Below are 24,248 nucleotides of genomic sequence, written 5' to 3' on the forward strand. Positions count from 1 at the left end.
AGTTCCTGGCCTGGATTCAGCAAATCATGCTTCACTCATCATTCTGCCACTACCATGTCTCACAGAAGGGATTAGACTGTCTGTTTTTGATGCTAGAATATAGTATTTTCTCTACACTTAATACGTTTTAAGTAAAAAGTTTTATTTTGGTCTTATTCACGCAAAATTAATTTTGCCATCAGTCTTAGGGTTGTCTGTGAACTTTTGCAAACTGCAGATGAGCAGAAATGTTATTTTTGGAAGTGACTTGGGGATATTCTTTGTAGCCTCACCGTGTGTGCCCTTATTGTTTTCCTGATTCTGGATTTATGAACATTAATGGTCAATGAAAATTCATAAGTTTTCCATAAAATCTCATGGAAACACCATAGGATGAGCTACTGAACAGAAGTAATGGGGCTATTACATGTTTACACAGATTTATGATGATGCTGTGGCCTCTTCTCTCAGACAACAAAGCACTTCTTATTTTCTCTTGTGCAATGTGCTGACAAAAGCAGGAAGCAGTAAACTGCACTCCAGCTGAGGTGCTTTATGTAAAACACAACCATTTGTGCACTCACTGAACTGGGTAAGTATGGGCAACAGTTTGCCTGATGTTATGTACCTTAGGGCTTTTTCTGTTTCTTTTCATACAGAGGGACCATAGATCTATTTCTAGTCTTTCATAAAACATTTCAACTGAATTTTATGTTTTGTTTTTTGTTTTTTGTTTTTTTTGGCTGACTTTTTGTAATGGTGCTTAGTCTGAGGGATTTGCTTTCAGTGGTATAGCCTGAATTCAATTTCTTGATAAAATCTATACAATTATTATTTATATTGAAGAGTTAGTATGATGTGTGCTGCATTAGCCCAAGCTTTACTTTGGAACAATGCCCTCTTTCCTTATTTTTGTTTGACTTCTTGAAGCACAAGTTAATCTCACATTATCAGCAAGAGTGGCATCTTAACTTCCTTAACTTAAGTGGTGAAATTTACAAGTGTTTAGCTTTATTTAGAAACAGAACTCATTAGAATGTAAAAACACATGCTGACACACAAGTACACACATACAAACAGACCCATTCATGTACACACATGCACGTACACACACACACACACACACACACACACACACATGCTGCTGAATTGAGTACTTATTCAAATCAAATCAAATCAATTTTATTTTTAAAGTGCTTTTCCTTCCAACGGCAACACAAAGTGCTTTACATGGTAAAAACAATTTATGCATATTAAAGTAAAACAAGCCTTCACACACCAAAGTAAGCAACATAACAAATTAAAAAACACACTCATTATCATTTCTCACATGCAGTCACACAGACATCCACACACATGGACCATTCTACACAAACATGAACTCCCTAATTTTAGTCAAAATAAAAATTTTAAAAGTAATAAATATCTGGCTAGATGCTGCTTTGAGGAAACAATGTCTTGGGGATCAGATCACACCAGGAGCCAGCCCAGTCATTTTAACAGCCGCCCGCCACCTCAACCACCCAGACAAAGGCAGGCCAGATTCTACACCATAGCCGTAAGGCTGCAGTGCAGGACCCCCAGCCACCTGGTCAAGAGTGATCACTGTGGCAACAATCCCCAGACAGAGCAGGCAAAGCTCCCGGTGCAAAGGGTCCGCATGAGGAAAACACTAGAGTTAAATAAATAAATACTCATAAAGGACTTCATAAAATAATATAAAACGTAATACTAATAAGATAGAATAAAACAAAATAACATAAAAAAAAAGATGAAATAGATAAAGATCCAGTAGAAACCAGTTAAAAGGTGGGTTGTGAGCCTCTTTTCACTCTATTATAGGAGGACAACAAGTAATAACCAAGGTTTGGTTTCAGGAGTAGAAAACAAAGTAGATTAAGCAAAACAATAAGCAAACAAAAAGCAAAACAAACAAAAAACTCAGATGTAGATAAATAATTGTGACCATATAATTAAAACATTAAATAATTGTTGCAGGAAACATCTTTTCTTGCTGCTGGAGAATTCTTTTCTTTTTTTCTATGGTTATGCTTATGCACCGCCCATTGGTTAGGTTTGTTTTTAAAAAGAAAGGACAGGGAAAAGAATATACTTTATCACCATGTCCTGGATCTTCCCTGGGGTGTTCGTCAAACAATCTCTAAGGAGAGAAAATGAGGAAGCTCCTAATCAGATGTACATCTGTCTTCAGCTTTCAGTGCGGAGCAACAGCTCATCTACTCCCAGCACTCCCAGATGCTCAAGACACTTGCCATATCTTGAAGGTTGAACCTGCAACCCTCCAAAGTAATTGTTTCAGTCACTACCCAAATCTTATAACCATGGGTGAGTACAGAAATAAAGATGGACCAGTAAATTGCAACTTTCCTTTTCAGTTCAGCTCCCTCTTCAAAAATAACAGGCTGATGTTTAACCATCATTAATACTGACAAAAGCACCAATCCTTTTATTGATCTCCAGTGCTAATTTGTCATCACTACTGAGCAACATCCTAGCCTTAAACATGAATGGCACCAAAATTTAAGACACTTCTTGCTCTCCTGCGGTCTAGCCTGGAGGGCAGCTAGTCAGTGAGTGCCTGGAAGTCTGGTATTAGTACCTGGAGCAGCCTAAAAAGCCAGAGGTTGCTGCCTCCAATTAGAAAAAAAAAAATAAATAAAAAAGTGTAAAACAGGTAAATATAGAAATGAAGTATTTCATGTAATTGTGTTTTTCAGAAATTTAAAATCGCATAAGTTTTCCTTGGAAACTGGAATAACTAGACCACTTCTCAAAGTTTCTTTGTTCCTTACATAAATATATGGTTATTTAAAGACCTACCACTGTGTCATTTTCCAACCTTAAAACTCGGCATCCGTTAGACTCATTTGATGGCATAGTGACATCCCTAATGTGCATTTCTGACGTCTGCCCAGCAGTAGCTGAAAAACTGCACTATGCAACTTTTTCATCCAGGAGACTGCGTGATGTTGCAGCTGAGTTTTGCTTAGAGCAATGGTCACACACTACCAAACAGATGTAAACAAACTGGCCGTTTTAAACCATGGCTTTAAACCATTAGCAAAGAAATGTTAGAAAACATTGTGAGAGGAAGAGAGAAAACAAAAGAGAGCCAGAGACAGAGCAAGAGATAAGACAAGACTCAGCATAAGACTGTTTTTTACTGTCTGGAGAGAGCTCACAGTAGAGGTAGGATGCAAGATGAATGCCAAATTACCTGAGAAAATGGCAAAAGTTAAGTAGTGCATCGTTAAGTGGCATCTCCTGTTTTATTCATTTGAATGAAACAATCATATCTCTTTAGCATTATAGAAGTTGATGGTGTTGTGAGATCCATAAGAAGTCTGTATTCACGCTGTCTCCAAACTGTTATTTTTTCAGTCTGGATTTTTCTGTTAACAATAGTCCCAAGACTGCTGGGTGTTGTGTTTTCCAGTTGTTGTCATGGTTTTTCTTCTTCATTTTTCCAGTTGTTGCCATGGTTCTTCTTTGTTTTTCTGGATATTGCTATGTTTCTCCTTCGTTTTTGTTAGATCACGTTTGGTCATACGAGTTTTCTGGCAGAGGACTAGATCTAGATCTGTTGCAGGACAGCATCGTTATGTGTGTGTTGTTCGGTGCTCGGATTATTGGAGCCCACAGTATGATCAAAACTGTTAAATGCCTGATTTTGTAATTTCTCTTGTGAGGTCTCTAACAGATGTCCTTATGTTTGATTTACATGACCTTTACATAACAAATCCTATTTTCTTATGTAAGAGTTCATTTAGTATGTCACTTTACCATGATAACTGATCTTAAAACCCAGACATACAAAATACTGTACTGAGTTGGTTATATCCTAAAATCCTCTTTTGGCACTAAAATTTATTTTTCAAAATGTATTTTTTTTTACAAGTAAGTGAGCACTTGTTTCATAAACGGCTCTGGGCCTCTTTTCCTGGAAGGTATCAAGCAGACATTATGTCTATGGATATGTCATGACGAAAATTCTGGGAAATAAAGATTGAAGGAGTGTGGATGTCAGGTTTGTTAAAAAGAAGCAGACACAGACTGTCAGGGCATTTCTGTGTCTCACATTAAATACCACAGGATGAACCATTGAAATCCCTTAATTTAAACTGAGAATAGAAAAAAAAAAAAAAAAAAACATACAGGAGCACAGCAAAATCAAAAGCAGATACAGTTGTCAGGAAATAACAGAGGTTTGAGTCTGCAAAGTTCAGGCGCAGTAACAAATCTTTTAACTGAAACAGTTATATCTATGATTTGTATGTACCCTTAGATACAGCTCATCGTCCCTTCTTGTAAAGTTCCGCCCATACAACTTATGTTTCCATATCGGAAGCTGATGTCAATGTCAAATCCATCAATTAGGAAGCCACAAGTATTTTAGGGACCTCTTTCATGAGTGAGGGAGGATGGAGTGGGAGATGGGCAGGCAGACTGGTGTGGCATCTGCGGTGATGTGGACTCTGTACCAGTCTGTTGTGGTGAAGAAGGAGCTGAGCCAAAAGATGGAAGTTCACAATTTACTAGTCGGTCTACATTCCTACCCTCGCCTATGGTCACAAGCTGTGGGTAGTGACCAAAACAACGAGATTGCGAATACAAGCCACTGAAATGAGTTTCCAGCGCAGGGTGGTCGGCCTCTCCTTTAAAGATAGGGTGAGAAACTTGATCATCCAGGAAGGGCTAAAATTAGAATCTGTGCTATTCTGCACTGAGAGAAACCAGATGAGGTGGCTTGGTTATGATGTTTCCTGAACACCTCCCTGGTGACGTGTTCTAGGCATGTCCCACTAGAAGGAAATCTCAGGGATGGATGGATGGATGGATGGATGGATGGATGGATGGATGGATGGATGGATGGATGGATGGATGCATGGATGCGTGGATGGATGGATGGATGGTAATACAGTGTTTTAACTTGCCAAATGTATGCAAAGTCAACAAGATGAATGCAACTGCTTGTTTTATTTTGCTTTACATAGCTGTGCTGAAGTTGAGGAAAAGGGGGCTGTTCCAGATTAAATTAGCCAGTGTTAAATTTTATTTTGATGCAACGCTGTTTATAAGTAATTAAATTGAAACCCATCCATCAATTTTCTATACCTGTTAATTGAATTCAAGCTGGAATCGATCCCAACAGCTATCAAACAAGAATTGGACAAATTGTTTACTTTGTTAACACTATTAATCAAAACAGCTCATAAATGCCAGAAAAATAATCTACAAAACAAGCAGCTTTATGTATCTGTCGGAAAATTTATGTTACACAGGAAAAAAAATCTCCTCCCTGAGCCGCCACCTTACCACAGTGGAGTAGTTTGCATGACCTGAAGATCACTGGAGCTTAGTTGTCGGGGGCCTTATGCCCCTGATAGGGTCACCCATAACAAACAGGTCTCTAGGGGAGGGACCAGACAAAGCGCAGCTCAATAGACCCTTATGATGAGTCAAATCAGTGGATCCAGGTTTTCCTTGCTGGTGTGCAAGATTGAGTGGTTCTGGCTAGATATAGTTGGATTTACCTCGATGCATGGCTTGGGCTCTGGAACCACTGTCCTCGAGAAGGGCTGGACCCACTTCCATTCTGGATTTGCTCCCGGTGAGAGGCACTGAGCAGGTGTGGGCATACTCATTGCCCCCTGATTTGGTGCCTGTACGTTGGGGTTTACCCTGGTGGACAAGGGCCTCCCTCTGCCTTCAGTTGGGGGGTTGGGTCCTGACTGTTGTTTGTGCTTATGCACCAAACAGCAGCTCAGAATACCCACCCTTTTTGGAGTCTTTGGAAGGGTTGTTAGAGAGCACTTCTTCCAGTGACTCCCTCATTCTGTTGGGGGATGTTATGGGTGCCACTCATTCCAGACAGCTGGAGCTTGTTGTTCATGCAAATCCCTGGTCTTGGTGTCCGTTCTGAGTGGCTGGATCAACTGCACCCCCAGTCTCCTCCCCGTTGATTGGTTCTACACTCAGCCAATCAAACTGCAGTTTGGGGGAAAGCAGGAAATAAAGAGCTGCTGCAGTGTTCAGTCGTGAGGGAGAAGCAGACGGCACAGGCTGCTTCCCCTCACTTTAGATGAGAGAGGCTGATTAGCGCAGGTGCCCTCTTCTCTTTGTGTTTGGCAGAGGCACGGTGGCATGGCTTTTCTGTGTGTTCGCTGTGCTATATGGTTGTCCTTTTGGGTGCAAGACTATTTTATATTTACAGTGGGGACACATGGCTGTTTGTGTTCCTTTAGGGGACTTGGTTATAGTCTTGGTTAGTTTGGACTCACCTTCGTTATACACACAATTTTGGTTTAAGCTTTGCTGCACCTTAGTTTGTGTTCTGCCATTTTGTTATTCTTTGTATTATAGGTTTTGTTGTGTTGGGCTAGATCAGGGTTTTGTTTGTGACGGAGTTTGCTTAGTTTATTGGAAATGCTGCCCTTTCGTTTGTTCCGTTTTCACCCCGAGTTAAGGACATTCCTTTGTTTTACTCTGTGGTTTTTGTATATGGTATACGGTTAAACCTTTTGTATTTATTTTCAGCAGTTTCACTAACCCCAACACTTGTTTACATTTTGTTCCAGGTTTTAACCAGTATTTATGTTTATGTCAATAAAATGTGTTGTGTTTCAACTTTTACATCTGTCCCGATGTACTTTTGTGTTGCGCCTAGTCATGCTCTTGATGTGGGTCGTAACAGGGGACTTCTGTTGCTCATCATGGATTGTCCAATATGAACACCATGATCAGGCATTAGAGTGTCTACGTGTGCACTTGGCACCAGGACACTCTAGGTCGCAGTTCGATGATCAACTTTATAGTCGTATCATCTTACTTGTGGCCACATGTCTTGGACACTCGGGTGACGAGGGGGCCTGAGCTTTTAACTGATCACCACCTGGTGGTGAGTTGGCTCAGATGGTGGCCTGGCAGACCCAAGCGTGTTGCAAGGGTCTGCTGGGAACATCCAGCAGAGTCCCATGTCAAAAAGAGTTTCAACTCCCAATCTCTGGCAGAGCTTCAATCATGTCCCGGGTGAGGAGGGGGACATTGAGTCCGAGTGGGCTGTTTTCCGTGTTTCTATTGTTGAGGCAGCCAACCGGAGCTGTGGCCATAAGGTCGTCGATGCCTGTCGTGGCGATAATCCCCAAAATAGTTGGTGGACACCAGCATGAGGGATGCCGTCAAGCTGGATGAAGGAGTCCTATCAGGCCTGTTTGGCATGTGGGACCCCGGAGGCAGCTGATGGGTTTTTCAGGAGGCTAAGAGGAATGCAGCTTCGGTGGTCACTAAGGCAAAAACTCAGGCATGGGAAGAGTTTGGAGAGGCCATGGAGAATGACTTCTGGATGGTTTCGAGAAGACTCTGGTCCACCATCCGGCAGCTCAGGAGGGGGAAGCAGTGCTCTGTCAACACTGTGTACAGTGGGGATGGGGGGCTGCTGACCTAGACTCGGAACATTGTGGGTCAGTGGAGGGAATACTTCAAAGACCTCCTCAATCCCACCGACACATCTTCTGATGAAAAAGTAGAGTTGGGGGACCATTTCTGGGGCTGAGGTCACTGAGATGGTTAAAAAGCTCCTCAGTGCCAGGGCCCCAGGGGTGGATGAGATCCGCCTGGAGTTTCTTAAGGCACTGGATGATGTAGGGCTGTCTTGGCTGACACGCCTCTGCAGCATTACATAGACATCAGGGACAGTTACCCTGGACTGGCAGATTGAGAAAAGAGGGGTGGTGGTCCCCCTCTTTTAAAGGGGAAGACTGGAGGGTGTGCTCCAACTACAGGGGGATCACACTCCTTAGTCTCCCTAGTAAGGTCTATTCAGGGGTCTTGGAGAGGAGGGTCCATCGGATAGTCGAACCTCGGATTAAGAAGGAGCAGTGTGGTTTTTGTCCTGGTCATGGAACAGTGGACCAGCTCTACACCCTCTTCAGGGTCTTCTTCTTGGCATGAGTTTGCTCAATCAGTCTACATGTACTTTGTGGACTTGGAGAAGGCGTTCAACTGTGTCCCCCGAGGGCTCCTGGGGGGGGGGGGTTGCCGGACCCCCTTGCACAAGCTGTCCTGTCCCCGGTGTCAGAGCTTAAACCGCATTTCCGGTAGTAAATCAGCTTAGTTTCCAGTGAGGGCTTGACTACGCAAAGGTTGCCCTTTGTCACCAATTTTGTTCATAACTTTAATGGACAAAATTTGGTGGCCTCAGGATTGGATCTCTGCCCTTTGCGGATGTGATTCTGTTGGCTTCATCGGGCCGTAATCTTCAGCTCTCTCTGGAGCGATTTACATTTAAGTGTGAAGCAGCTGGGATGAGAATCAGCACCTCCAAAGAGACCGAGACCATGGTCCTCAGCCAGAAAAGTGTGGAATGCTTTCTCTGGGTCGGTAATGAGGTCCTGCCTCAAGTGGAGGAATTCAAGTATCTCTGGGTCTTGTTCATGAGTGAGGGAAGGATGGAGCGGGAGATCGACAGGCGGATCAGTACGGCGTCTGCAGCAATGCGGACTCTGCATCGGTCTGTCGTGGTGAATGAAGAGCTGAGCCAAAAAAGATCGATTTACCAGTCGATCTACGTTCCCACCCTCACCTATGGCCATGAGCTGTAGGTAGTGACTAAAAGAATGAGATTGCGAATACAAGTGGTCAAAATTGGTTTTCTCTGCAGTGTTGCCAGGCTCTCCCTGATGAGGTGAGAAGCTTAGGGAAGACCCAGGACATGCTGGAACGACTACATTTCTCAGCTGGCCTGGGAATGCCCCGGACGAGCTGGCAAATGTGGCAGGGGAGAGGGAAGTCTGGGTTTCCCGCAACCTGACCCTGGATAAGCGGCAGAAAATGGATGGATGGATGGATAGGAAGAAAAATTTTACAAGGTAATAGCAGAAGCCACTATTCTCCTCAAGTTTTGCTTTAACCTCTGACACATTTCTGGAGCGCAAAGTTTCAGATGCTGTTAATAATTTAAATGTGTAAATAATATTTTTTTTCTTATTTCATGCACAAGATCATGATCATGCACAAAGTTAGTATTGCTGAAAGCAGTGCTTCAAGTGGGCCGGTATGCACCGGTACGCAGTACCGGCACTTTTAAATGTTATCCCTTAGCGGTCAGGGGAGGCAGGTGAGGCAGTCATGATAAAGAAAAAAACATACAATAAATATTAATATTTTCCACTGATCTGTGTTAAAAATGTATTTTCAGTATGACTAACGTTTTTGACAGTTTATTAAGTAAAAATTGCCAAATTTGAATATTTTCTGATCAAATCCAGTGCAGAAACCTGGTGGAGGCACGGGCGAGCTGTGCCTCAGCTCTGACTGTGCCATCCAATACAAATTGGGTTGCATGACACGTGCCGTTTTCTGTTCCTCAGCATATCGTCAATATGAACTTTACAGAAATATTTGTTATACACCATGACTCTTTACAGTCTGTGTAATGTATTTAATGTATTTGTGAGAAAAACATTCCCATTTATCGTACAATAAAGTGCAGAGAAAAGTCAGCAGGTGAGGCAAACAGTACTCTGCCTCACCTCAAAGCGGCGCACTCACACACCAACACAGTATGTGCAGTGTTGCCAACTTAGCGACCCTTTTTTGTGCGACAAATCTAGCGACTTTTTCAGTATTGGAGACTTTTGTAGACTGACGTATATGGAAGTAGTTTATTCTTCTCAATGAGGAGTGGGTGCTGCTGTGCAGGCCCCTCCCCTGTCCAAAAGCAGTCAGAAGAGGCTTCTGGCAGCAGCAGTAGCTGCATTCAGAGCAGGAGATGATCACCTGTTTCATGACCAGGCTGAAAGCTGAAGCTGGTGCAGGATGATTACGCGCTGGCTTACCGTCAGATATTAATGTCTATTAATGAAGAGCAAAATGGCCTGAAAAGGTTAACCTGATTCAGTTGATGCAACTTATCAAAGCAAATCAAATTTAATTTGTAGAGCACTTTTCAAGCACAAAGCAACACAAAGTGCTTTACAGAATAAAAACAAATTATGCATATTAAAAATGAAATTTTAAAGCCTTCACACACCAGAGTACATAACAGAAAATTAAAATACACCTCACAGTAGTCTCTTTCACACACAATCACACACACACAAACAAACAGTGCATGTACACTTCCCCCACCTGCCCATACCCCGTTCTGTACAAACATTAACTCCCATCTCTAGTTACTGTCTGAACTAAACTGAATGTAAGTATAAAAATATCAATAGGATAAAAACAGTCCCAATCAGGTAGACAAAACTGAAAAAATAGATAAAAAGAGAGCATAGAGAATAAAATGTTTTGAGCTAAATGAAAACATGGTTCTTTGCTTCCCAGCCAGATTTAAAACATTTGGAAAAATGACAAAAAAAAAAAAAAAAACTGATCTGTATTTGCATGGTTAAATTATGAAGACACAACCTCTATCAAAACCAGATCTTTCCCTTTCTGTGGTGAACCATGAATGATTTTTTGATTAATGTATATTTAGTAAGGCATGCAAAGAATTGTGGATAAATCTAGTGTGACCATATGGATGTACACATGGTGGTTTGTTTTATTTTCATAACTCTTTGCCCCAAGCCTGCGCAAATTCCTAATTTCCTCTTTTCATTAAAAACAGATCATTTTCACATATTGTTCAGATTTTCCACCTATTTACATCTGATTTGGACTGATTTCACAAACTTGGACAGTAAGATGTTTTAGTCATTGAAACTTATCACGCCTATTTACTTTCATTTTATTACTGAATTAAAAACAAAATGCTTTACCTAAAGGAAATTATGCATTTTATACAAAGCATTTGTTATGTAATTTCACCACTGAACCCAGTTTTAGATTAGAAAAACTCCAGACTGCTTTATATCTAATTTTCCTCACTGAACAACCAAATCTTTAAAGTAGAAGATCTGCTAAAGAAATTAATTTTACATTCCTCAATAATCATTCTGCCCCATACAACATTTAATGAATTTGAACTAAACATCATTGAGCTGCAGGATTCCTCATTAGGGCCTGTTAAGTGAATAAACCTGCAGTTTGCCTACCAGGCAAAGGTGGGGGTGGATGACGCCATCCTGTACCTCCTTCACCGGGCACACACTCACTTGGACAGTGGCAGCGGCGCTGTGAGGGTCATGTTCTTCGACTTCTCCAGCGCCTTCAACACCATCCAGCCCACTCTTCTGAGAGACAAGCTGCATAACATGGGAGCGGACTCACATCTGGTCTCCTGGATTGTGGACTACCTCTCAGAGAGACCACAGTACGTTAGGCTGGGTGGCTGCACATCTGACACTGTGGTCAGCAGCACCGGAGCACCACAGGGCACTGTGCTCTCCCCTGTCCTGTTCACAATCTACACATCAGACTTCCAGTATGAGTCTGAGCTCTGCCACATGCAGAAGTACTCAGACGACACTGCCATAGTTGGATGTATTAAGGATGGACAGGAGGAGGAGTACAGGAGTTTGGTGGAAGACTTTGTTGGCTGGTGCAGGGCGAACCACCTGAAGCTGAACACTTCCAAAACCAAGTGGTGGTGGACTTCAGGAGGAACAGATCAGACCTGAGGCCCGTCTCCATAGAGGGTGTGGAGGTGGAGTCGGTCAGTTCATATAAGTACCTGGGACTGCAGCTTGATGACAGACTGGACTGGTCAGAGACCATCAACGCCATCCACAAGAAAGGACAGAGCCGTCTGTACTTTCTAAGGAGGCTGAGGTCCTTCAACATCTGCAAGAAACTGCTGCTGATGTTCTACCAGACTGTGGTGGCCAGTGTCCTTTTCTATGCTGTGGTGTGTTGGGGAGGCAGCATAAAGAAAAGGGACGCAGCACGGCTGGATAGAGTGATCCGAAGGGCAGGATCTGTGGTGGGCACAGAGCTGGACTCTTTGGTCTCAGTGGCAGAAAAAAGGACCTTGGACAAGATCCTGACCATCCTGGACTCCTCCTCTCACCCTCTGCATAGAACTCTGAGCAGGCAGAGGAGTGTGTTCAGCCCCAGACTACTGTCCCTGACCTGCTCCACCAACAGACTCAAAAACTCTTTCGTACCCCGGGCCATCCGGCTGTACAACATCTCGCTGAGGGCGCAGGGGTCACAACCACAACCATAGTCTGAATAGTTTTTATGGACATGTGCCTTTTTCTCATTTGGAAGCACATTTGCTCTTATCCCATTCTGTTAACACTGTCTCAGCAGTTTTTGCACATCCTGCACTTTTTCACTCATGCACCTTGTTTGGCTACCACCGTCAACATATGTACATACTTGATCACCTGTACAGTATATATGTACATAGACCATAATAATGGTCTTCTTTATCTACCGTTGCCTCTATTTAATTTTAAATTAGTCTAGTTATGCTTAAGTACTAACCCCTAATGTCAAGTACTAACCTTTAATGTATGTATATGCTACTGGATGCTTGAATTTCCCTCGGGATCAATAAAGTATCTATCTATCTATCTATCTATCTAATCTAAACACTGCAGGATGAGTCTAACAGGAAACAAACATTTTTATGAGCAGCCTTTAAAACAATCCCTTTAAACCTCAGAGGTCAGCTGAGGACTGTCAGAGTGAGGAGGCACTACCCTGCAATATCTTTACTTGTGTATAAAATTAAACTAAATTTCACAATTTCAAAACTCACCTCTCACGGATGAATGGGATCCATCTCTGACGATAGGCGACTGTTCTCCTGAACAAAACAACAGAATAGCAAACCAGTCAGAAAACACATAACTGTTTTCATGTTGACGCTGCAGCCCTGGATTTTTCTAGGAATGCCTGCAGGGCAAAACGTAGAAAGATTAATGTCTGAGTTAGTCAGATGGAACATTGTGCAGAGATTATTCAGCCACTTGGTCACTATGAAGTCTGGACAATGTTAATCAGATCCAAACACAAAAACAAAAGCAGAGCAGTTAATCAGTCTTTTATATTAAGCAAGTGTCTGTGCCCCCTGCTGTTTTCCATAGGGTGTCTTGCTTTTCAGGCTTTGTGCACTGCCTGACACAAAAAATAACTGCAATGATGTATATGTTTCAGCTGGCAACGTTTTTTTTTTTTATCCTAACTGAAGCAAAGGACAACTGTGAACCACTATATGAAAGGAAGAACTATTGTCTTAAGAAAATCATCCAAAATCAATTAAATCAATTAATTAATTAAATGGTTGCTGAAATCAGTTCAACTGTGCGACTGACAAGTGACCTGTCCAGGGTGGACCTACCTCTTATGTGATGGTAGTTGGGATAAACTCAGATTAAGCAGGTATGGAAAATGATTAAATAAATTTAATCAAATCGAAGAAAACTGACAGTAGCAGTCACAGAAATGTCTAATAATGAAAGAGCATTTCCAGTTGCATAACGCTAAGTACATAAGGTACTGGAACTGAACAGTATTTTATGCACAAGTGACTGGGAAAACCTGATCATTCAGTATATTCAGGTTGAGGTCAAACAGAAAAAGTTGTTCAGGGATCTTAGACATCATTTTCATGGAGTCCAGACCCCACTGAGATTCTATGGGATGTTATGGAGAAGACTTTACACAATGGAGCCTCAACACGAGCTCTTAACAAAAAACAAAATGTGACGTTGGCTAGCTGGGGCAGATTAAGTCATTTTGGGTACCAAGGCAAAAACAGCCATTAGGTTCCTCTTCCTGTATTTTTCACCAATTTTCAACACTTTTTTTTATCTACTAACTGTATGTATGCTTATTCTTTTCAGTAGTCTTCCAGATGGTTCACTTTTGTTATAAACTTCTCAAAAGGTGAACCTGAATCTGTCAAATTATTTCTCCATTTTTTATTTTCATTTAACAGTTACTGCTTGTATTATTGTGCCCATCTTATTTTTCTTTTAAATTATTTATTATTGACATTGAACAGGTCTGATATTAAGCAGTTCTTTTAGCTGCAATGAAACTGTTATTGAAACATATTCTGTCCATCTGTTGAACATTTTTTATTTAGTTTTAATTCGGTTTAATTCATATGTTTAGCAGCGAAAATTTTACTTAAAGGCTCAAGGTGAATGTTGATCTTTGATAACGGTTAAGTCCACCTCTGCTGGCTGGAAACAAATGTTATGGAAATGTATAAACATAAGCAAAAAGAAATATCAAGGCGTGTGGGTTTGTTTATGCCAGATAGTGTTGAAGCATTTGGACTCAAGTTGACAGGAAAGGAAAACACACCATGTGGTTGTGGGTGTCATCCTGCCTGTGTTCTCCCTCTTCCTCTTCTTCATCTTCCTCCTCCTCCTCTTCGACTTCACTGTTGTGTCTCTGCTCCTCCTCATCTTCTAGGTCTGAACTCGACTCCTCCCCATTTTGCCACGCCTCCTCACTCTGACACTCCTCCGCTTTAATCAAGTCTGCATGACCAAGCACAGTGAAACAGAAAGAAAATATAACACAAATGTATCACAGCAAGAAACTGCTAGCCTCGATTACAGAATTACATAACCTTAACCAGCGTTTCCCACAAATTTATTTCTCTGCGCATAACTCACAATAACTCACATTTTTACTATCATGAAGAATGGATAACTGACACTTTGAGCTTCATACCTCTGGCCAGGGGTGAAATGTAAGGTGTGATGTTTCTGAAACCCCTTTTTCTTTTCTCTTTTATTAGTGGTCCTGAAGGCTGAATCTAACAAGTATGGAAGAGTGTGTTTTGCCAGTCTGAGAGCACAGGAGTTCTTTTGACAGACCAAAACTTTTTGTTTGCTTTCTCCTGAATATACTATGTATTTCTTTGCTACTGAATCAGCTGGAAACGAAAAAATAGATTTGCACATGTACAAAATCCTTACACATTTACTGGAATATCAAAAGTCTGTATGAGGATGAAGAAAAATGTGAAGCATAAATTAGACCTTCTTTTGCCTCTGGTTTGGTAAATCTTGGTCATAGCATATATATATATACTTCTAAAAAGCATATAAACATGAACACAACACTCTCTTTTGATTCATCCCGTATGTTTTCTCATGGTACTAGTTTTTCCTTTACTATGAAGGCTTTGTAAAAGGCTCTCAGAAATTATTCTGACAAACAGTGCAGATAAAAGCTGATTCACAGGTCACAAAATGCTACACTGAGCCCTCAGGTCAGTCACTTCCCATCAGACCATACAGTTCACAGCACTCTCTACATACCACACATCAGGAGAAGATAACAAGAACTCTTTTCTCTATTTCTACATCTTCTATCCTCTTTAGGGTAATTATATTCCATATAAGAGATTAACATCAACCTTTATCAGTGATGAACAAACAAAAAACCAACAAAATAATCTATACTCATATTTCTTAAAAAAAAAAAGGTGTTTCTCTGTGTCTGATTAAAATATGTTCATCTGCATTTTTAAAGGAAGTCATAAAACACTGCTGGGCCAGTGTTTGGAAAAACACACATTTTTATAAAGTTATTTGTAAAAACTAAAAGAAAAATGGTAATTGTAATATTCAGTAAAACTTTCTAATATATCACCATTGCAAGATTTACAGATTATGATCTTTTGTGATCAAAATAGGTCTACATTTGTCAATGCATTTTTTAGACAATGGAGTTTAGGTGATTTTGACTGTAGTTTGACGACATTCAATAAAGCTGATTTCACAGAAATACTGAGAATATTACCTCTGCATTGCATGATGGCGTTACGCAGTCTATTAAGATAATATAAGGTGTTAAGATAATATGAGATAACCATGACAAAAGTTCCAGTTAAATAATCTCATTCTTGCTGGGACTGACAACATCACTGTAAAAGTTTTTCATGTAGGTAAATAGTTTTATAACAAACAAACAAAAATATATATTGTTTTTATGGTTCATCTTTTCATGAATTCAACAAAGTCCCTTTTGGGCCCTAGGCAAAAACGAGTAGGAGAAGCCTGAGAGCCTGGGTCATTATCTAATTAAAGTGTAACTACTTCCCTTACTTTTTGAGTGACTCCACCCATTGCCAACTTTAAAAAAGGCCAGAAACTACAAGGGGTGGGGTGGGAGGTGTGGGGTGATCAGGGAGCGGAGAGTGGGCGGGTCGGGACACACAGACAGAAATGCTTGACAGATGGCAGCTCAGTGGCCAATAGAGAGATGGAAAGCGAGATTCACAAAGCACCTATGCCACAGAGTGGTCTCTAAGGTGGAAGACTTTTCTGAATCTTCTCAGCTACACATGAACCGTATCAGTATGAGCCGTTAGCGCTGTTACGCTGTTATGAAGGGAGGGGCTTTGAGGCGTTTAAAATTTTCTCATGACGTAGAGAAGCACCAAATACGGCTCTGCATCACGGAAAACAAAACCTGGTTTTACCCTGTAGCGGCATTATGAGCGATTTTTTACCCACAAAATCTCATTTTTTAAATAAATAAAAAAAAAAAAATATTTTTATCAACAGTATATGTGGTTTTCATCACAATTAAGTAATACTGTGTTGTTTACAGCTCAAAAAAACACATTTTTGGGTGTACTATCCCTTTAAATCATAGTCCCACACTTGAGTGCAGCACCATTTCAAACATAAAAACTGGAAGCAAACTGTAGATTGTACATTGAAAAAAAATGACATGCAAATCATTTAAACTAAATAATTTAGCAGAAACTGTAACTTATTTTTACTTTTTTTGTTCAGGCCAACTGCATGTTGAAATAAACAGTTGGGACATGGGCATGTTTAACGCAGTGTCATTACTTTGTTTTTTTCACACAACTCTCACTGAGGAGAGCAGCTGTTGTCGTATTGAAATTCTTGTTTCATGGATCTCAACTACTTGACAGTTCAAGGCCTCCTTTGCTGTCTTTGTGCTTCATGATGGACCACATGTTGTCATTTGATGACAAGTCTGGACAGCATGGAGGCCAGTTTAGCATCAAAACTATTTCCTTATGGAGTCATGCTGTCATTCTACATGCTGAATGTGGTTTGACTTGGTTGTCCTTGACAAAGACATTGCACAGATTGTGGCAGGCAAAGAAAAACAATAAACCTTAGCAACTTGGCAAACCCATTGTCTTTTAGAAAGAGTTAAGACATTCTTTGAACTTGCTGGCACATGGTCCATGGAGCTTTCAAAAGTTCCAAACATCTCAGCGCTGTCAATTGGTTGGAATAGGTTCTGACTAAGAATGCATCACTAAAATTATTATTTTGCTTGCAATTTTCTGTAAAAATTAACCAATAATATGCATTAATTACAACACTGGCTATGTATTTTATCAAAGCATCATTCATCATTGTTCTAAACTTTGGAAGGAAACAAGACTGCAAACAAATCACTGAGTACATTTATTTATTTAAAATTAATATTAGTCAATGCAATACACTGATCAACATAAGCATGTCTGAAATTGATTACAATGACATCATACACAGAGAAAACCAAACAGGCACCACACACATTTCAACCCACTTTGTCACTGTTTTACTTTGCAAGCTAGCATGAGAATACTACACCTTTTCCTACAATATACTTAAATAAACTTAACCCCTGGCATATGAAATTGCCAGTGGTTAAGTGGTCTGCTTCAGCTTACCTTCATATTTACATGCATCAACAAAGCATTTAATGTTACTGTCTATACCAGGGGTGCCAAAACTTTTTGCATCCAAGGGCCAAAGTGAAAATGTACCAGAGAGCTGCGGGCCAAACAGCGATTTTAGGTGTGAAACACAAATAAATGTAAACTGCGGTTCTTTTAATTATTTTTAATGCATGCAAATGCATTCTTGTTCATCACTGCAAATAACACGCTACAAACATCAATATGGCAAAATAACAATAAAGGCATAGTTAGAACGACAACAAACAAAATTTGCAGACACTAAATTGTAACCAAATATATAGTGAAAAATGCCATCAACAAAAAAACAATGCATGTTCAACAAGGTAAATTGCTAACACTAGAGGGAAACATGAAGCTGATCTTTAGACATGCAGGTTGCACCTGGCTCACTGACAAGGTGAGTATGTCATTGAGGTGTGAGGCTATCTTTCTTTCAAGGGTCTTTTTATTAAGCAGAGTGTCAATGACTTATATAATACAGATATGTAACATTTTCACCACAAGGCAAGACAAAACACATGACAGAAAATCACAAGCAGCCAGCTGCCCCCCCCCCCCCCCAAAAAGGACATACACAAAAACTTAGAAAAAATAAATAAAATAAAACACAAATGAGCGGTGGGGGTATGGAGAGGAGGGAGGGGAATCAGTGGACTACTCAAAAGCAATTGCTGTCGATCTCTCAAAGAAATCTAGAAAACGGCACCACAATTTATGAAATTTATTTTCAGATTCGCAAACTGTATATCAAATTTTTTCCAAATCCATGCTTTTACTTATTGTGCATGTGAAGGGGGTACAGAATCCTTCCACTTAAGCAGTATAGCACGTTTGGCCAATAAAAGTGAAAAGTTTAACATTCAAGCTCCGGGGCCAAAGATAGCACACACTGGATCTGATCTAATTTGATGTTGCAGGACTTCAGAGACTGTACGAAAAACAGAATTCCAAAAACTGACCAATGGAGGACAGGACCAGCACATATGAAGCAATGCGCTTGGTGCACCTCTACACTTTGTGTGGATAGAATACCAAATTTGGTTGCGAATTGAGAAAAACTTGCAAATTTTCCAGATATAAAAATTATATGAAATGCCCAGTCTGTCATAGAAGCAACAAATAGAGGATTTGCAGCAACTGGACTCTGAAGTGAGAAAGACTGGAGACTAAAACGCTTCCTAAATTGAGACCAAATTATAAGGGACTGATGAACTACTTCATTAGTATTAGGAAGAGAAGAGGCGAGAGGAAGGATGCACCTAACATTGCTGGTAAGGAAGTCCTAATGTCCATATGGGACTCCATGGAAGGCCAAACTGGTGATGTCGGCTACAAATGAAAGTGTTTCCAACCATATCATACATCGGATGTTTGCACTGGATGTTATGGAATCCATATAGAAGACACTGGAAAACGAAACTTTGGAAGCACCATCATTTTAGAGTTAATTCTGCTGATTAAAGACAAAGATAATGGGGACCATTTAGACAATAATTCCTTGCACTGGTCAAATAGGGAAAGAAAATTAGTTTTAAACAAGTGATTAGGTTTAGTGACACATATCCCATGGTAATTAAAACAATCCATAACTACTTTAAAAGGAAATTTTTCAAGTGAGTGAGTCAATCTTTCAAGTGTGACATACCTGAGATAGTTTTGGTATCCAATTGGCAGACCAGATGTAACTTTGGACACTCCTGTTCTATGCCCAGGATTTACTCCTACTGTCCCAAACAGTCCAACTGTGGAGGTGTCATGTGTGTCTGTTGTCTCTGCTTTGTGTTGGATGTAAAATGAGCTCAATGGCAGAGCTGATGTCAAGAAATTGTTTCAGTTTTTAGTGACTTGGAGGAAAATCTATGGCTATAGATCCTTTGACTGATGATCCTGATATTATCTTTAAATCAGCAAAGAAAAATAAATAATCAAATAAATAAATAATTAAATAGCACAAGTTTGCATTTAAATAATGTAAAATTAAATGTAAAATATTTGATTAAATAATCAAATAATTTAAAATATGTTATTTTCATGGCTTAAAGGTTCAGTATGTAGGAATTACTGACATCTTGTGGTAAAAATGAGCATAGACTTTCCTTCAAATGTCAAACAGTTGTGAATGGACAGTGGCTGTTATGTTAAAGGGTATCAGCTGCATTAAAAATGAACACAAAGGGCTTTTAATAGAGTATCTATATGTGTAAGTGGGCAAAGAATGTGTTGTATGAACAGGGGCCTTATTTTAATCTAAATCCCAATATGATGTAATTATAATGTTAACGTGTGTGCATGTGTCACCTGTGGGGGTAATGTGTGGGTCCTCTGTGATCTGCTCCAGTCTGCCCAGCAAAGCCTCGATGTTGGTTTTAATTTGAGTCAACTCTGACTTGATTGCCTGGAGCTCTGTGCCTCGTACTGCTGGTGGAGTCAGACAGAGACACATACATAAGAAAAAAGATGTTCATGCTCTGATTAATAAGTCTGCAGAGAGCAAAGTCGACGTGCACATTTAACAATGTCAGAATTCCACAAACTCTCCGTGTGGGTCCATCATAGAAGTGATGGATTAGCATAATGTGTACTTTTTTAGACAAAGGCTGGAAAATGAGGTGAAACACTAAAACATATATATGACATTACAAAACAGAGCCAAACTGAGAAAATAATTCAACCGAGGAGTCAAACAACAGTCTGGGCTGATTTCCACACACTCAGAGTGATCCGTATTTCTTGGAATAGTCTTCTTTACTGTTTCTGCAACATCTTTTTAAGTTTTGTTATAATTTTAAAGCTACATTTACATGAAAAAAGGACACAATGTGTATTATTTTCAATAATACTTCAACATATGTGCATTCATGCTTTAGCCTTCGACCACCAACAGATCAGCAAGTTTGTGGCTCACCCTTAAAGTTAGTGTATCCAAGATTTGCTAAAGAAAGGGGATTTACCCTTACTAATCTTCATCTAAATCTGATTAGTAGATTTAATGAGTTTACAGATGAGTGTCCATAGATACATGCATGTTTGCTTGTGCTTTGCATATAAATTTACGTGGGTATTCTATGGGTTTCACATGTGATGTGAAAGGTTTTACATTATATTTTCTTGCATTTCACATTGAATTGTTCATGGGCTTCACCTGTGGTACATAGGTTTCACATGTAATTACCATGACAATGTTTTAAAAACATGTTTTCCATGTAAAAAATGTGTTTCATATCTGTTCACACATGTTGAACATATTTCACGCTATTTTAGTAATTAAAAAAACATCAGAAGTGATCATATACGTTTCACATGGGGCTTTGCAGAGAATTTGAGAATTTGCTTTAGTTTCATATTGTTGGCAAGAAAATGTTCCAAAACAAAAAAAAAAAAAAAAAACAAGTCATGTATTCAACATGTGACTACATGAGCAAAACCACATATTTAAATATTACATGTAGTTTTTCACGTAAAGTGGTCATATTTTTTTATTTTGCCCTCAACCACTCACCATCATAAAATATAGTTAAACTATATGTCTTTAACACTTTTTCCAAGTTATTAATGGATTTGCAGCTTCATATACGTATGAAGTGATACTTTTACTTTCTGGGCCAATTGTTCTGTGTCATGACAAAAAGTGCTCAAACACACCAACTGCGATGTTAATATCAAAGAGGTCAATTTGGATATTTTTTTCCATCTGTTTTGAATATTTTATGTTTTTTTGTTTGTTTGTTTGTTTTATTTTTTAACAGATTGTAGGAGAGCATGGAGGAAACATTCCCAAATCCTTATAGATTTCCATCTCAGTGAATTTCTGTGTTGTAATTCTAACAGCTCAGCTTTATTTTTTAGGAAATTTTAAAGTTAATATTGATTGCACTGATGGTTACTTATCTGTATCTTTAACATTATGCAGTAAAAGTGCAAAGAAATCTGTTCAAGTATGGATGTATACATTTTTCACATATACAGTTTAGAAGAGCTCAGATTTTAAATACAAAATACAAAAAATACCCATAAAAATCATTTAATTCTTATCAAATTTCCCAGATTGACTGAAATGTTTGTGAATTTTAATAAATATGTTTGAGGAACAACAACAACAACAAAAGAGTATCAGACAAACAGAGTGATTCCAGAAATGCTCAAAATACAAAAGCACACAAGCACATTCAAAATTGAAGGAAGAATATACAACTTGGGAAAACACACAACTATTTTAATTTACGTGCAAACATTTCACAACAAAACGTCAAGACACTTGAGATAATGGCCATTCAGCAATTCCCCAAAGCTGAGCACAGCAAAATGCTTTCAGCAGATGTGGTTCATGGACAAAAGTATGTGTGGAGACAAAGCATTCCTGTCATTCTCTTCTGTACAAAATGGTCATTATAAATGTAACATGAGAATATACATACTTCGTGCACATTCATGAATATTTGTACAGACAATTTTTCAAGGCAAATTAAACCTCATACAATGAAAGGGACAAGAACTTTAGGGTGAAGCAGAATTCATGAAAAGAGACAATTTCACAAAGCGTACGTAACTTTATTATCATAGTAAATATGCTCTATGTGGTGCATAAATACTGCATCCATGTTTAATAATGTTACAAGAGTTTTTGATTAACTTTTGAAATATTTCTTTTCTGCCTGTGTTGGAACATTTTGTGTTGATGATGGCCTGCTTTTTTTTTTTTGCCCCATTTAGTTGTGAAATCTACACATGATTCCAGATCTGAACACAGTTTTTTTGCATCTGGCCTCTAAACTCTGCATGAACATCAGGGGCCTAACATTGTTTGAATATACAAATACATACAAATGTTCCCTGCCAGACTTTTGAGGCTTTGTGCATTCTGTGGTATAAATCTTTATCACTGTCAATGCTTAAAAGAATCATCTGCATATAAAAACATTGTTTAGTTTAGTTTAGTAAGTTTGTAGCAAAGGACTCTGCAGAGGAAAAATGAAATGCTCAGTTTACTTTTTTTTTAATTAAACAAACTTTAGAAGCTTTAAACAACATACAGTATGAAAGCCATTACTATTGCTAAATACTAATTTTCTTTTAACAGCCTCATTAGCAAGGTCCTTCATAACTTTGTGCATAATAGATGGTTTTAATCAGTTATAGCCCCCATGGTTATACATAAGTATGTTTTAGAAGCATTTATATGAAAGAAACAGGAAAAGTTTATTTTCAGTTTAATTTACCAGATCAAACTTAAATTGCTAAAAGAATAGTGTAGGCACAGTTGAAAGTGTGCATGACACACAAACCGTCCCACGACACATTCATCCTTCATAAATTAGCAGGTGTAGTACAACTCATATCACATTGTCTATGCATCTTGTTCCTGCTGAAGTGATGTGATTTCATTTAACATAGTCTTGTTCTCATGTGTGCCTATTAAGAATGAAACAGATAAATCCAATTTTTGTTGTGAACAGTGTCTGGAGCAGCAGCTGGAGAAGAGGGAGGAAAGTCAGAGGGGGTAGATGAAGTGATGAGGACATCAGTGACAGTAGAAAAAAACTGGAGCTACACAGCACATCTGGTGGTTGTTTGTTTCCCTGCAACAATCTCACAATTACTACCACATTTTACATTTAGTTGAACACATTCATCCTTCCACTCCCCTTGTTATGCCTCACCGTCTTTTCAATCGTCTTGTTTCTTCTTTTAGTTTACTAATAAATCTGCATATAAAAACATTGTACTGCAACTGAATGTGCATGGCAATGAATTATTCAGTAGCCATGAAGTGCAATTTTTGCCCAAGTTTAGTTTAATAAGTTTGTAGCAAAGGACCCTGCAGAGGAAAAAAGAAACGCTCAGTTTAACTTTTATTTTTATTTTTTTTATATGCAACCATTTTCAGTCTATTTGCACTTTTTCTGTTTTTTTTGTTTTGTTTTTTTTCTATTTTGTACCCCCCTCCCATTTCTGGTTAATCTTCTTTACTCTATTGTCTTTTTCTTTTTTTCGTCTCTTTCCTCTCTGAGTTGATGCTGAGCTCATTACTTCTCACACTTTCACATTTCCTCTGTGTTAATGAAAACAAGTAAAATATATGAACCTTAGTGGACAACTATTTCTTAACAGTGTAAATTTGCTTATAACCATCTTTAAAATAAAGCTCAAAAGCTACCTAACTACTAAGCTAAAATCAAAACCCAACTATCTGTCAGTCTACCAGGAATACAGTGTAAGAAATTCTGCAATGTTGTCTTTGGAGTACTTTTTTTTGTTTGTTTCAGTCAAGATGAAATAAATTCAAAAAAGGAAACTGAAATACAGCAAAGATTTCAAAAGGCTATGATTCAGACCAAAGTGTAGACTTCTTTTTAATCATTACCATTAATCATCTGCATAAAGGTCAACATGAGCTTAGATACTGAATTACAGGCATTACATGCATAACTCTGGACTAAATGATATACATTCATTGACCATACTATTAGGTACACCTTGCTAATATCGGGTTGGAACCAATTTTACTTTCAGAACTTCCTTAATTCTTCATGTCATAGATTCTACAAGGTGTTGTGGCCAATAACAATATCCAGCTAGGCTGTGGTGTTTAAATTATTCTAATTTATTACTAAAGGGCCCAAAGTGTCACAAGATAATACCCCTATTTACGTTTTTC

At 39.1% G+C, this 24,248-nt stretch overlaps 1 protein-coding gene across 3 annotated transcripts in view; it reads right to left on the bottom strand.

Moving 5' to 3' along the window:
* The window catches only part of raly (RALY heterogeneous nuclear ribonucleoprotein), a 180,851-nt gene that overhangs the window by 22,057 nt on the left and 134,546 nt on the right, over positions 1–24,248 (bottom strand). For 2 of the 3 annotated variants that reach the window (XM_041981453.1, XM_041981454.1), the window contains exons 6-8: positions 19,892–20,011; positions 14,209–14,387; positions 12,653–12,700 (exon numbers count right to left, since the gene is read on the bottom strand). In XM_041981453.1, the coding sequence (XP_041837387.1) occupies positions 12,656–12,700; positions 14,209–14,387; positions 19,892–20,011 (344 nt within the window). In that variant the 3' untranslated portion in view covers positions 12,653–12,655. The remainder of the gene's footprint in view (positions 1–12,652; positions 12,701–14,208; positions 14,388–19,891; positions 20,012–24,248) is intronic. The other variant, XM_041981455.1, reaches the window with a different exon arrangement.

Source organism: Melanotaenia boesemani, chromosome 3 (assembly GCF_017639745.1).
Source record: "Melanotaenia boesemani isolate fMelBoe1 chromosome 3, fMelBoe1.pri, whole genome shotgun sequence".
Lineage (NCBI taxonomy): Eukaryota > Metazoa > Chordata > Actinopteri > Atheriniformes > Melanotaeniidae > Melanotaenia > Melanotaenia boesemani.